The sequence below is a fragment of the Lagenorhynchus albirostris genome, chromosome 20 (assembly GCF_949774975.1).
Source record: "Lagenorhynchus albirostris chromosome 20, mLagAlb1.1, whole genome shotgun sequence".
Lineage (NCBI taxonomy): Eukaryota > Metazoa > Chordata > Mammalia > Artiodactyla > Delphinidae > Lagenorhynchus > Lagenorhynchus albirostris.
The window spans coordinates 54,643,936-54,655,307 of record NC_083114.1 but is presented as its reverse complement, the minus strand read 5'-3'; the positions used below and the strand labels follow the sequence as shown (position 1 = coordinate 54,655,307).

The 11,372-nt window shown below is 57.7% G+C and overlaps 1 protein-coding gene across 1 annotated transcript in view; it reads right to left on the bottom strand.

The window, feature by feature from the left end:
- Positions 1-219: 219 nt before the first annotated feature.
- SDK2 (sidekick cell adhesion molecule 2) overlaps positions 220-11,372 on the bottom strand; it is a 93,803-nt gene continuing 82,650 nt past the window's right edge. The window contains exons 40-41 of the mRNA XM_060135284.1: positions 9,853-9,979; positions 220-859 (exon numbers count right to left, since the gene is read on the bottom strand). Of these exons, the coding sequence (XP_059991267.1) occupies positions 506-859; positions 9,853-9,979 (481 nt within the window). The 3' untranslated portion in view covers positions 220-505. The remainder of the gene's footprint in view (positions 860-9,852; positions 9,980-11,372) is intronic.

Sequence of the window (11,372 nt, the reverse complement as noted above, 5' to 3'; positions counted from 1 at the left end):
GGTGCAGGGGGGAGGGGAGCTTTGCCCCCAGGGATGCCCATCCTGGCGCAGCACTAGGCAGCAGCAGGCCCAGGGCTCCAGCACATGCCGGAAGGGAGCAGCCGGCTGGACTTCCAGAAGTTTCTTCACCACCGCCAGCCACGCCCGCCTTACAGCCCTCCAGGCTTTGCCTTCCCTCCCTCCCTCCCTCCCTCCCTCCCTCTCTCTCCAGGGGCCCAACCCACTCGTGTCCACCGCAGCCAGCCCCCCTACTCTGCTCAGCCCCCCGAAGGAGCAGCAAACCCCACAGTCTCGAAGCCACACACGTCCTCTCGTGGTTTTTCTCCATCCTTCTCAACACCGGCTTTGCTGGCCCTGGAATCTCTGGAAAAATAAACTCAGGAGGTGAAAAGTTGACTTGGTTTCTTGGTGTTTCTCTTTTCTGGCAGGCGGTGCGAGGAGGGGCGGAAGGGGAGTTTGGTGCTGTGTTTTCTTTCTTTTTCCTCTTCCGACAATGAGGATGACATCAAACAAATGATGAAAATCCTGCTATAGGAGCCCGGGAGCCAGGGGCGAGGCTGCTGGGGGGACGGTAGAGGGTGCTCTGCTGACTCGGGGGGTTCGGGGGGTTTTGGGGCGTTGGGGTCCGACTGGCCTTGGGCCGAAAGAGGCTGCCCTGCTGGGCGCTGCTGCCATTGGACAGGGCGGTGGGGTCTGGCTCGCCCGGGTCGCTCTCCGTGTAGCTGTAGGCCTGGGCCCGCGAGATCCCCTTCTGCTGCCGCCTCCACGAGTTGTAATAGGTGGGGTCACTGATGTAGTGGTTGACAAAAGAGTGGGCCTTCTGGGGGCTCGGGTCGACCTCGTACTCGCTGTCGCTTCCCTGGGATGGCAGAGAATCAGGGTGTCAGTGGGCCCCGGGGACAGGTCAGCAAGATCAGGGCTGACAGGCACAGAACACTCTGACCTGAATCTCTGCTCGGCCGCTTCCGAGCCCCGAACCGTGGGCGTCTCAGCCCCCTCTCTGCCAAGGTGGTATAACGCCCGCTTTCTTATGCACCTTCAGAGCTCGTGATGTGTATGAAGCCTCTACCTCAGGGCTGGTACAGAGCCTGAGGACCCTGCGCGGCAGAAGACCTGAGTGCTAACCTCTTACGAAAAATCGAAGTGAAATTCACATAACATGAGGTTAACCACTGTCAAGCGTACGGTTCACTGGCATTCGGTACGTTCGCAGTGTTGTGCGACCATCACGCCTTTTCATTCCACAACATCTTCATCATCACCCCAGGGGAAAACCTTGTGCCCACGAAGCAGTCGCTCCTCTGTCCTTCCTCCCCAGCCTCCCCCCGACCCCCACTCCCGGCAGACACCAGTCCACTTTCCGTCTCCGTGGACTGATCCCGTCTGGATATCGCATCAAAACGGAATCACACCACAGGTGGCTTTTGTGTCTCGCTTCTTTCATTTAGTATAATGTTTGCTTTTCGACGTTGAATTCATCATGTCTTTTCACTTTCTGGATTTCTGATGCTTTGATATCTGGGGCCTTTGCTGACCCTGGGACGACTGCCCCCCACCGCCCCCCCCCCCAGAACTAGCCAGTTCCCGGAGAGAGTGAGCAGCCTTTCATACCCAGAGTCCACGCCGATACCACCTCCTCTAATGGGCTCTTACACACCGACTCGGACCCATCATTCCCTGTCCCTAATCACCCCAGGGGCAGGTACCAGACAACCAGGGGCAGCCCCTACCCGCTAGGGCCCCCTGAATTTATCCAAACTAGCCTAAGCCTGCTTGCCCTGCCATGCCTTTCCTGTGGGAACCACGATAAAGGCTCCTGCCTGCGTCTTCCTGTTTTCCTCCGGCTCCTGACCAAACTGGGTGTCTCCCTGTGTGGTCCCACCTGGCCTGGTGTGTCCCCTCTTCTTGGGAACCGTGAATAACTATCTTTTCATTGGTGGTCATCTCCTGATCTGCTGGCCTCATCACACCCGAATAATAACAAACCTACATTTTAAAACAGAGGTTCACGCGTGATATACTGAGTTCTAATGCAGACCCAGCCTCTGACTTACTGTGACTGGGGCCAAAGCCGGGACCAGATCAGAAGACCTTTAGGGGCTCCTGGCACTGAACAAAGGGCGATGCTCACCCGTGTGTGGTCCAAAATAAAAGCAACACTCGGTTATAAAAGAAGCAAGAGAAAAAGATCAACGGAGTTCAGAATTTTCACACGATGACCACCCTGAGGCTGTCGGGGAGAAACAGAAAAAAAATTAAATTGTCCTGAACACGGTGATACTCTGGTGTCCTTGGCACGTGCTCTATCTGCCTTTTGGGGAAATCAGCAAAGGAGTCGGTCTGCGTTGGAAAGTGGCAGTTCGGCTCCCAACTGCGGAGCTAAAAATACCACGCACCCCTTCCCCCATCCCAAGCTCCCAGAGATGTTTTGAGAACTAGTAAGACAACAGATGGGAAGGCCCTGAGAACTCTCTGGAAGACATGCACTGATTTTAGTGAAGAGTACACTCTCAAGGAATATGGTGCAGAAGACCGCGCCCGGGTTGCCTCGTCTCTGCCCAGAGAATACATGCTTGGAGGCAGGAGGTTAATTTTATCAAGTAAAATATACGTTGAAAAAACCCCTGCAGCCCGGTGAGCCCAATACAAACGAGTCTGGGACGATCACCTGTGTTTTGCTTCACAGGTAAAGAGAATGGGGAGTTGACCTTGCCCAGGAGGTCTGAGCTGTGGGAAAGGTAATGTGCGCTTGTTTTCAGGAACTCAAAGTTCTTTATGGCATGTAAACCTTCAAGAGAAATAGGTACAATGCAAAGAACTAAAATGATACTAACTCTGGAAACGCTGACTTGCATTCTCGTATTTAAATTTCACACCTCTGTGCCGTAGCTACTACCCTACTCGAGCGCTGATGAGAGGGTGAGGGTTTTGCCCAAGGAAATGATGAGTTGGACTTGAACGCAGATCTGCCTGATTTTCCAAAGCCCACGCATGCTCTGAACTCCCATACTCCTGCCTGGAGGTCACGAGACAGGAAGGAGAGCCCCTCTACCCTCCCGGGGGGATTAACTGCTCCCTGGTTGATCTGCTAATTCATGTCCCCTGGCCCCTCCCCTCCTCCCCCCACCCCCGCCCTTCCACAGTCCCCACTGCCCCCAGCAGACACCCCCAGGACACGATGGTCTTGGCAGGCAGAGCCGGTTGCCCAAGACAATGGAAAGTCCCTCACCCTTCTTCCCGTGACGCAGAGCGGCACAATACAAGCCCTTTCTTTGCCTACGGCCCAGCTGCCGGCCCAGGAGGGAACAAAGGGGCTGGGCAGACTGGAGGGCTCCATATGCCAGGAGCCCAGGGGAGGGGCGGAGGGGTGGGCACCTGATGCCTGGGGCTGTGGTGAGGCTGGCCCAGGGGCAGGAAAAGTCTGAGCGAGCTGTGGAGGACGAGGCTGGGGTCCCTCCGGTCCAGGAGCAGTGAGGGTCTGAGAGTATGGGGGGTGAGAGGGGCGCCCCACAGTTTTCCCTACAGGTTAGGTCTCTCTGGGAGGGCACCTACCAACTGGCCGGAATCATTGCTAGCGGTTCTAGAACTTTGGCCAGCCCCAGGCCCCAGTCTTGAGGAGAAATCCCCAAATCACCGTGGGCCCAGAGTGAATGAGTCTCCGGGGTGAGAGGGCGCGGGGGCACAGTGAAGTCCTGACTCTTCCCAGGTAGGTAAGCTTGGACCCATCTCTTAGCCTCTCTCAGCCTCAGTATCCTTGTCTGTAAAATGGGTAGATCCCGCAGTTCACAGGATGAAGTGAGCTAATGGATGAGAGAATAGTGGAAAGGTATTATTAGGGAGACAGTGAGGGGGTGTCTGGGAGAGATGGGGCCTCGAAGCCCCCAGAGGAGGGATCAGAAGGGGCCACGGATGGGGGAGGCTGACTCAGGGCTCAGCTGGGAAAAGAAAAGAATGTACGGTTCCTGCTTCCCCGCAAAACCCCAACCCTCAAGGATGACTAGTAGGTAGGGAATGGGCCTCCTTGGCCCTCCCGGGGGCCCAGACCAAAGCCCATTCATCCAAATCGTCTCCTACCCTCTGTTGAGCACCTACTGTGCACCAGACGCTCTGTGGGGCAGCAGTCCCGGTGGGGATGGGAAAGCCGGAGGAGGAGCTGGGAGGCTGCGCTGGGGGAGGGGTGTGGGCTACAGTCTGCTCTGCCCCTCCCCCAGCTCTCCAGCGCCAAAGGATGGGGTCTCTGCACCGTCCTCCTCTCCGCCTCCACCTCCCAGAACATCTGTTTCTTTTCTGGATGGGGGTGGGGTGAGAAGAGAAGAAAGAAAGCGAGAGGGGACCAGGGGCTCCCATTCCGGCTTTCAACTCTCGCCCGGCCCTCGGTAATTGAATGCAGCTTCCCAGTCACCGGCCCAGCACAAAGAGGGCCTTTCACGGGCAGTCCCTCCAGGCTGCCAGCAATCAGGTGACTGCTTCAGCTCCCCGGCCTCTTAACAGCAACTCAAAGCCACTCCATCAGCAATCACCAAGGTCTGGGGAGGAGGGAGCGCAGACAGCAGGCCTGGCAATGGGAGTGAGCCGCATGGGGACCGGCGGGAGGGAGGACCCCGGAGCAAGGACGGAGACAAAAGAGAGGGAGCCATGGAAAGCCTTTAGCTTTTCTGTTCCTTTCTAGAAGGAGGAACTGTTGTATCAGACTCAGCAGGCGACAGGGTGGGCGGGTGCCGTCCTGGGCTTGGGGACCGGTGTTGAGAGCCCAGGGCGGGGCAGGGTGCCCTTATCTTGTTGAATCTCAAGAATTCCGGCAGGAACGCGTTGCCCCAGATGACAGGTCACCCTGTGCAGCTCCTTGGGAGACTGGGAGCTGGAGCCCCTCCCCCGCCCGTGGTCCAGGGGCTCCCTGCGCGGAGTCTAGCCTGAAGCCTAGTTGGGAGTCTGTCACCTTGGATGCTCTCACGGGGCCCCTCCTGCAGGGGCTGCTGCCTCCCGGGGGTTAGAGGTGGGGTGGGGGGTGGGAGATGCCTCCTTGAGGCACATTTTTCTCCGGGGCTCTGGGCTCCTTACCCCTGCCGGGTGTCACGCAGAGCCCAACCTGTGTGTGGCCACTACCACCACCAGGCCTCCCAGAGGGCTCATGGGTTAAGTGGTACCATTCTCGAACAATCCTTAGAGCCATTCCTGGCTCCTAGTAAGGCCTTCGAAAAAGTTCACTCTTCTGATGGAGTGCTCAATAACCAGTGTCTAAAATCTAATATGGCCTATATACTTCCTTTTTCCCATAGGTTCAATTTCATTATAATGAGCTTAAAGGGGCTGCCCAGACATCACAAAGAACCGAGTATCGATTAGAAGAGACTTGCCATGGGCTTGGAGTTCCTTTCCCACTGACATTTACTTGTGCGCTAACTGATTTTTCTACCCAGTGTGGGCTCTGATTTTGAAATGACGTAGGACAGTGGCCATACTTTCTTTTTAGAAGTTCCCTCAGACCAGCCTCAGCCTTTGTGGGTCCCCCTGCCTGGACCCCCTTCTCCTGTACCCCTTGAGACGCAGCCGCCAGCCCACCCCATGCCGCCTGAAGGGAGCCAGCCCCGCCTTCCTCTGCCTCCACCCACAGCCCTGTTATGGCCTTTCCCATGTTGTATCATGTGTGTTTGTTTATAAGAAACCTCGACTTGGTGTTTATTACCATATCACAGGAAGATGGCTGGGCAAATTTCCTCCAGTTTTGGAGACTGACTTTTGGGTGGTCTGACTTAGAATACCAGCCAGGCGGCACAGACAAAATTTACTCTCCGGGGACGGGGGGGGGGGGGGGGGGGGGGGTTGGGGACTTCGCAAAGACAGCTGGCCTGAGGGGCTGGCTGTGTCGCTGCAGCCCTTAGGGATGTGCCCTTGCAGAAACGACACGGGCAGGGCTAACGGTGCGTCCACCGCGAGCCCCGAGCTGAAAGTCGTGACGGTGGATGCCGCACGTTCCAGACACTGATGTGCGGTCCAGCTGCTTCTCGGGGGGGTGGGGGCGAGCGAGCAGCCCCAGGAGCATCAGAGCGAGGCCAGCTGCTCTGTCCCCAGTCTGTCCCCTCCAGCCCACAGGGAGCCCCTGGGAGGCAGGACTGCGTCTCCATCACCTCCTGGCCCTCACGGTGAGTGCTGAGAAGTCACGGTCTGCTTGCCGCCTGCACCGGCTGCAGCTGCCCTCACAGCCCCGGGCAAATGCTGACACCCAGGCCTCCTGAGCCGCTTAGGCGGGAACTTCGATCTGACCCCCAGAGGCACAGAGGAGTGGCCCTGGCTGAACCAGGCATGACCCCACCTGTAGCTGCAGAATCATCGAGCACGCTTCCTGGGTCCTCCCGGTGACACTTAGGGGCTCAGGGAGGGGGCTCTTTGCCAACAGGTAATGGAAGCAATTCAACTTTTTGTTTTGTTTTGTTTTTTTGGGTCACACCACACGGCTTGTGGGATCTTAGTTCCCTGACCAGGGACTGAACCAGGGCCCCAGCAGTGAAAGGGCTGAGTCCTAACCACTGGACCGCCAGGGAATTGTCACCATTTAACGACGCACAACGTACCAGTGCCCTCGGGCTGGGGGCACACGGGTGACTGATGGCTGAACCTCTCGGGGTCCTCCCGGGCCCTTTCACTTTCATGTCAGAGGACGCTAATGCTCTGACAGTAGCCTCCTGGATCCTGTATGACCGACCTGCCGTGACCCTAAAGCCAACTGCCTGGTTTTCAAGAACAATTCTAGAACAAATAACCCACGTGATCCTGGTTGCCTTTTCTAGGGCCCCTGTGATGAACCTGGCACTGCACAGGCCCGACGGCATCTCACCTAACGCACTCCTGTAACCGCCCCTTGGATAGACGGTCCTACTGTGCTGTGTGGGTGAGGACTTGAAGGACCTCCCCCACCCCCACCCCAGGGTCAGTAAAGGGTGGGTTGGGATTCAAGTCCAGGGTCACACACCAACCACAACTAAGTGCTGCAGATTTTCAAACAAGTGTCCCCCTTCAGAGCAGCCTCAGAAGCGGCTGGAGAATCACTGCGGTGACCCATTGTCCCAAGCTGCTAGGGTGTCTTTCTTGGGGAATATTTTAGTGCCTGTAGCACGTTCCTCTGAGTGTCTGTCTTTATCTTTTTTCTTTTTTCTTTTATTTTGCGGTACGCGGGCCTCTCACTGTTGTGGCCTCTCCCGTTGCAGAGCACAGGCTCCGGACGCGCAGGCCCAGCCGCTCCGCGGCATGTGGGATCTGCCCGGACCGGGGCACGACCCGTGTCCCCTGCATCGGCAGGCGGACTCTCAACCACTGCGCCACCAGGGAAGCCCTGTCTTTATCTTTTAAAGACAGGCTGGAGTTTATTTATTTTTTAGAAAGTCCAGTTGCTTATCCTCAAGACTGTTTCATCAGCTAGCTCTGAAGGTCTTTCCAGAAAGGTCTGCCACGAGGGCAACGTCACCGGCTTCAGGACGGGGGTAGGACCGCGGGGCTGATCTGGGGTCTGACATCCTAAGGCCTGTGTGTAGCATCTGGCTCTACAATCTGGAAGCCTGGGTTTGCACTTTTGGACCTGAGCCGACTCACTTAAGCTCTCCCAGCCTCAGCTTCCCCATCTGTACAAAAAAGATGACACCAAGGTCTGCCTTGGAGTGTCGGTGTGAAGATACACCGTGGCGAGGCACTTGGGATGCTGAGTGTGGCCCAGCGGGCGGGGTGAGGGGTGGCTGGCTTCCGTCATCAGCGTTAACTTTGAAGAGCCTCTATGAATGTCTGAGATCTGATGCTGGTTATTCCACGAATCTTTGTTTCTGTAACCCGCTAACCATATACGGTTTTGAGTCTGTTCAACCTGACTACCTTCCCCAGTGACCCTCTCATGCTCTCAACAGATACGCCCAGGGAGCCCACATGCCAGTGCCGTGCAGGACTCTGGGGACACAGCAGTGATCAGAACTGTCACGAGTCCCTGCTCTTATGCAACTTAGCTTTCAGAGTACATAGACCCAACTCAACTCAGCTCAGCCCCAAATCAAATCCAGAAGCATCCCAAACGCTGCAGGTGCAACTCCAGGCCTGGGCTGTGGTCCTCGGTTTGGGCATTCCGGAACCAGGAAGCCTCCTTTCTCTAGGGTATGCGCTCCCCGAAGGGGTGGCTGGTTCCAGGATGCTATGGAAACAGTGTTCAAGCGATGGGCTTGTTCTGAACAAAGAAGACCAATAGCTACATGGAGGATTCCGGGTACTCTGCCGCCCTGGGGTAACTGCTGAAGCAGGGTGCTCCTGGGATGGGAATTCTTCTCCCAGCAACCTCTTCAAGGCTGGGGGACCCTGGCATGGCCTCAGGGACCAGCTCTGTATCCCATGTGAAGGTCCTCCAGACTCTTGCAGGGATGGCCACAGAAAGCTCCGGAGACATCGGGCAGTATCGTCTGCCCTCAGGTGGCTTACTCTCTGAAAGGTCGGGGCTCAGCTGACGAGGGTGGATAATAATGCCCTCTGCGGAAGGTCAAGGGGGGCTGAGCAGAGCAACCCTTCCACCAGGCACCACGCTGCTTTCTCCACAGACAGGGGTGGGGCTCGAGCAGCCCTTTGTTACCACCCCACGGGCACAGGGGATCCCTGTATCTTTTTGAATTTTACCTTGGGTACCTACAAGCCAAATGCTCATCACCATCTTTGGGGAGAAGCCCCCAGTTCGGACGCGGCTGCAAAGAGTTAAATACGCATAACAGGATGCCGTAACCTGAATCACGTGAGTCCCCGTGTAACCCAGGCTAAGCTGGGGTCTCGGTCCCTGCCAGCTCTGAGCTGGGGTGTCAGCTCCAGCCTCCCCGGCTCTGCCAAGCCCAGCAGTAACCCTGGCTGAACAAAACAGCAGTGAGCAAGAGGCCCCCGGTTCACGGGGCCGTGACTGGATCCCAGGCTTTGCCGGTACATCCCGCCCGGCCAGCAGCCCCGCTCCCTGCCGGCGCCTCTCCCTTCTCATCCTCTCCCAGGACCGGGCAGAAAGGTCCAGGGTGTGGGACACAGTAGCCTTTTGCTGCCCCTTCCTCGGCAACCGCCAGGCTTGGCCAAGGCCGAGCGGGCTGGGTAAGAGGCCGTCACATCACTTTGCTGGAATGCACTCAATCCGCTGTCCCTAAAGTCTGGGGCAGTGTCCCCGCGTGGCCGCCTAATGGCAGCCTCTCCAAAGCTCTGGATCTCCCGAAGGCACCATCCCCTTTTCAATATTAAGAGCTGGCATTTATGGAATGTAACCTCAGCAACTCCTCCCCACAACCCCATGAGCCCATTCTACAGATAGAGAAACTGAGGGTCCAAGACGTTACTTAGCACACCCATGACGCCCGTGGCTCCTAGGCAGCAGAGCCAGGATCCAGCTCAGGTCTGAACCTCCAAAGCTTAACGCTTTAACGGCCTACACTGCTTTCCATCCTTAGGGGGTCCAGGGCACACAGTCCCCCATTTCTGGGGCTCATTCTGACCCCGAATAGCCAAGTTCAGTGGTTCTCCGGGCTCTGGCAAAGCAGGGCTGCTGTGCCAACCTCGCTCTCCTCGTCTTCATGCTCCTTTGCAGCCCAGAGCTACTGAGGGACGGAGCACGTGGGGTGACCCTTGCAAATCCAGAGGGCCATGCTCTTGGGGGTTCCAGGGACCCCACTAGCCCAGGGTGCAAACTCTGAGCAGAGCTTGGGAGGTGGCAGCTGGCCTACACACACCTTCCGGATAGTTTTCTGGGACCCCTTGGTTTTTCCTGCCCGTAAAGGAAAGGAGGGAAGGAAGTGATGGGCAGGTTCACACTCCGGGGTAGGCTGCTTCACCTCCCTCTCCGGGGCACCTGGCCCTCCTCACCTGAGAGTCAGAGATTTCCGAGGGCTTCTCGGTCAGGCTGCTGCTCTCGGCTGGGATGAGGTCGTTGTACTTGGTGACGTCCTCGTCGGAGTAGTGGAGGCTGCCCGGGCTGGGCCGAGGAGGAGATCTAGAGAGTGGGAGCGGGGGGTCAGAGCTGAGACCCGGCCTCCCTCACAGCAGCCTCGTCCAGCCCGGAAGGCACAGGGGAGGCTGGAGGCCCTCAGACCCCTCCGTCCTGTGTTCCTCCGTCCTGTGTTCCTCCTTCCCGGGTCTGCTCGTCCGGCAGGCCTGGGCCTTGGGCTGGAGGCCCTGCCTGGCTGGGGACGCCCCAGGTCTTGAAGGCCTAGGACAAGCCTCCCGAACCAGCTCAGGGAAATGGGGGGCTCGGGGAAGGAGAACCTTGACTCTAAGGCCCCAGCACTGGGAGCGCTTGGCAGTCAATGTTGCAAAGCAATTCTGGGCGCCACTGGGACCTCCTGAATCGGAATCTCAGGTGAGGTCTGGACACCTGCCCTGCAGACAAACTCCCCGTGTGACTCCTAAACTCACAAAGTGAGCTTCTGAGAGTTAACACAGAGGATTAGGGAAAAAAGGAGACTCATGGCCTCCCTCCCTCCACATCTGCTCAGAGACCAGAGATAGGCTAAGTCACACCCTACCTTGAAAAATCAGCCCTAGAGAAAGTTGTGCGTTTCCCAGGGGCTTGGCTCTGAGTCATCTGAACAAACAGCCAGGACAGGGCGCCTCGGGCACTCTGCCTGTCGTGGGGTGCATGAGAGGGTGGGGGACAGGATGGGGGCAGGGGAAGCAGGCTGGCAGGCTCCCAGGGGCCCTGGGCAGGTGGCTGGGGTCCCCCATGACTCTGCCCTATTTGTGTCTTCTCAGGGTGGGGTACAAGGGGGCCCTGCCCAGGGCCTGATGCCCCCACGATCTGCCTACCCTGCTCCAGCAAGCGTTTATGGCCCCGAGGCCCTGAACCCCAGCTGTCCCGCCCGGGCTGGAGGCGGTTTGCTGCCGAAATGCCACTCCGAGAACGATCTGGTGGCCTGGGACTGTGTCACAAGCAACGCCCCCTGCTACCTCCAACCTCTTGTACTGTATCTGCATGCATTTTATTCCAATCAACAAAGCTGCGTCCTTAAACTACTTAAGAGTAAGATGGCAGAACCGGCAGCAGCTTCACGCAGACAAGACTGGCAAAGCAGGACAGTGGCAGGAGGGAGAAAATGGGGCGCCAGGCTAAGACAGTCTTGGCGACATGCAGGCTGAGTGGGCGCCGATGTGTCACTGTGATTGGGTCGGGCCCCCGGCGCCTGGGGCTGGTTTGGGGACCACGGACTTCTGTGTATACACAGCGGGGTAGGGGCCGCAGTGTGTGGACACCGGGGGTGTGAGAGGCAGGCGAGGCCAGGCCGTGGGTGAAACGTCCTCTTTTTCCACGTGGCAGGGCCCCAGAGCCTGGCTGGCCACTGCGGCCTCAAACGGCTCTTTCTTTGGAAAGCTGGCTTTGGCAGCGGATA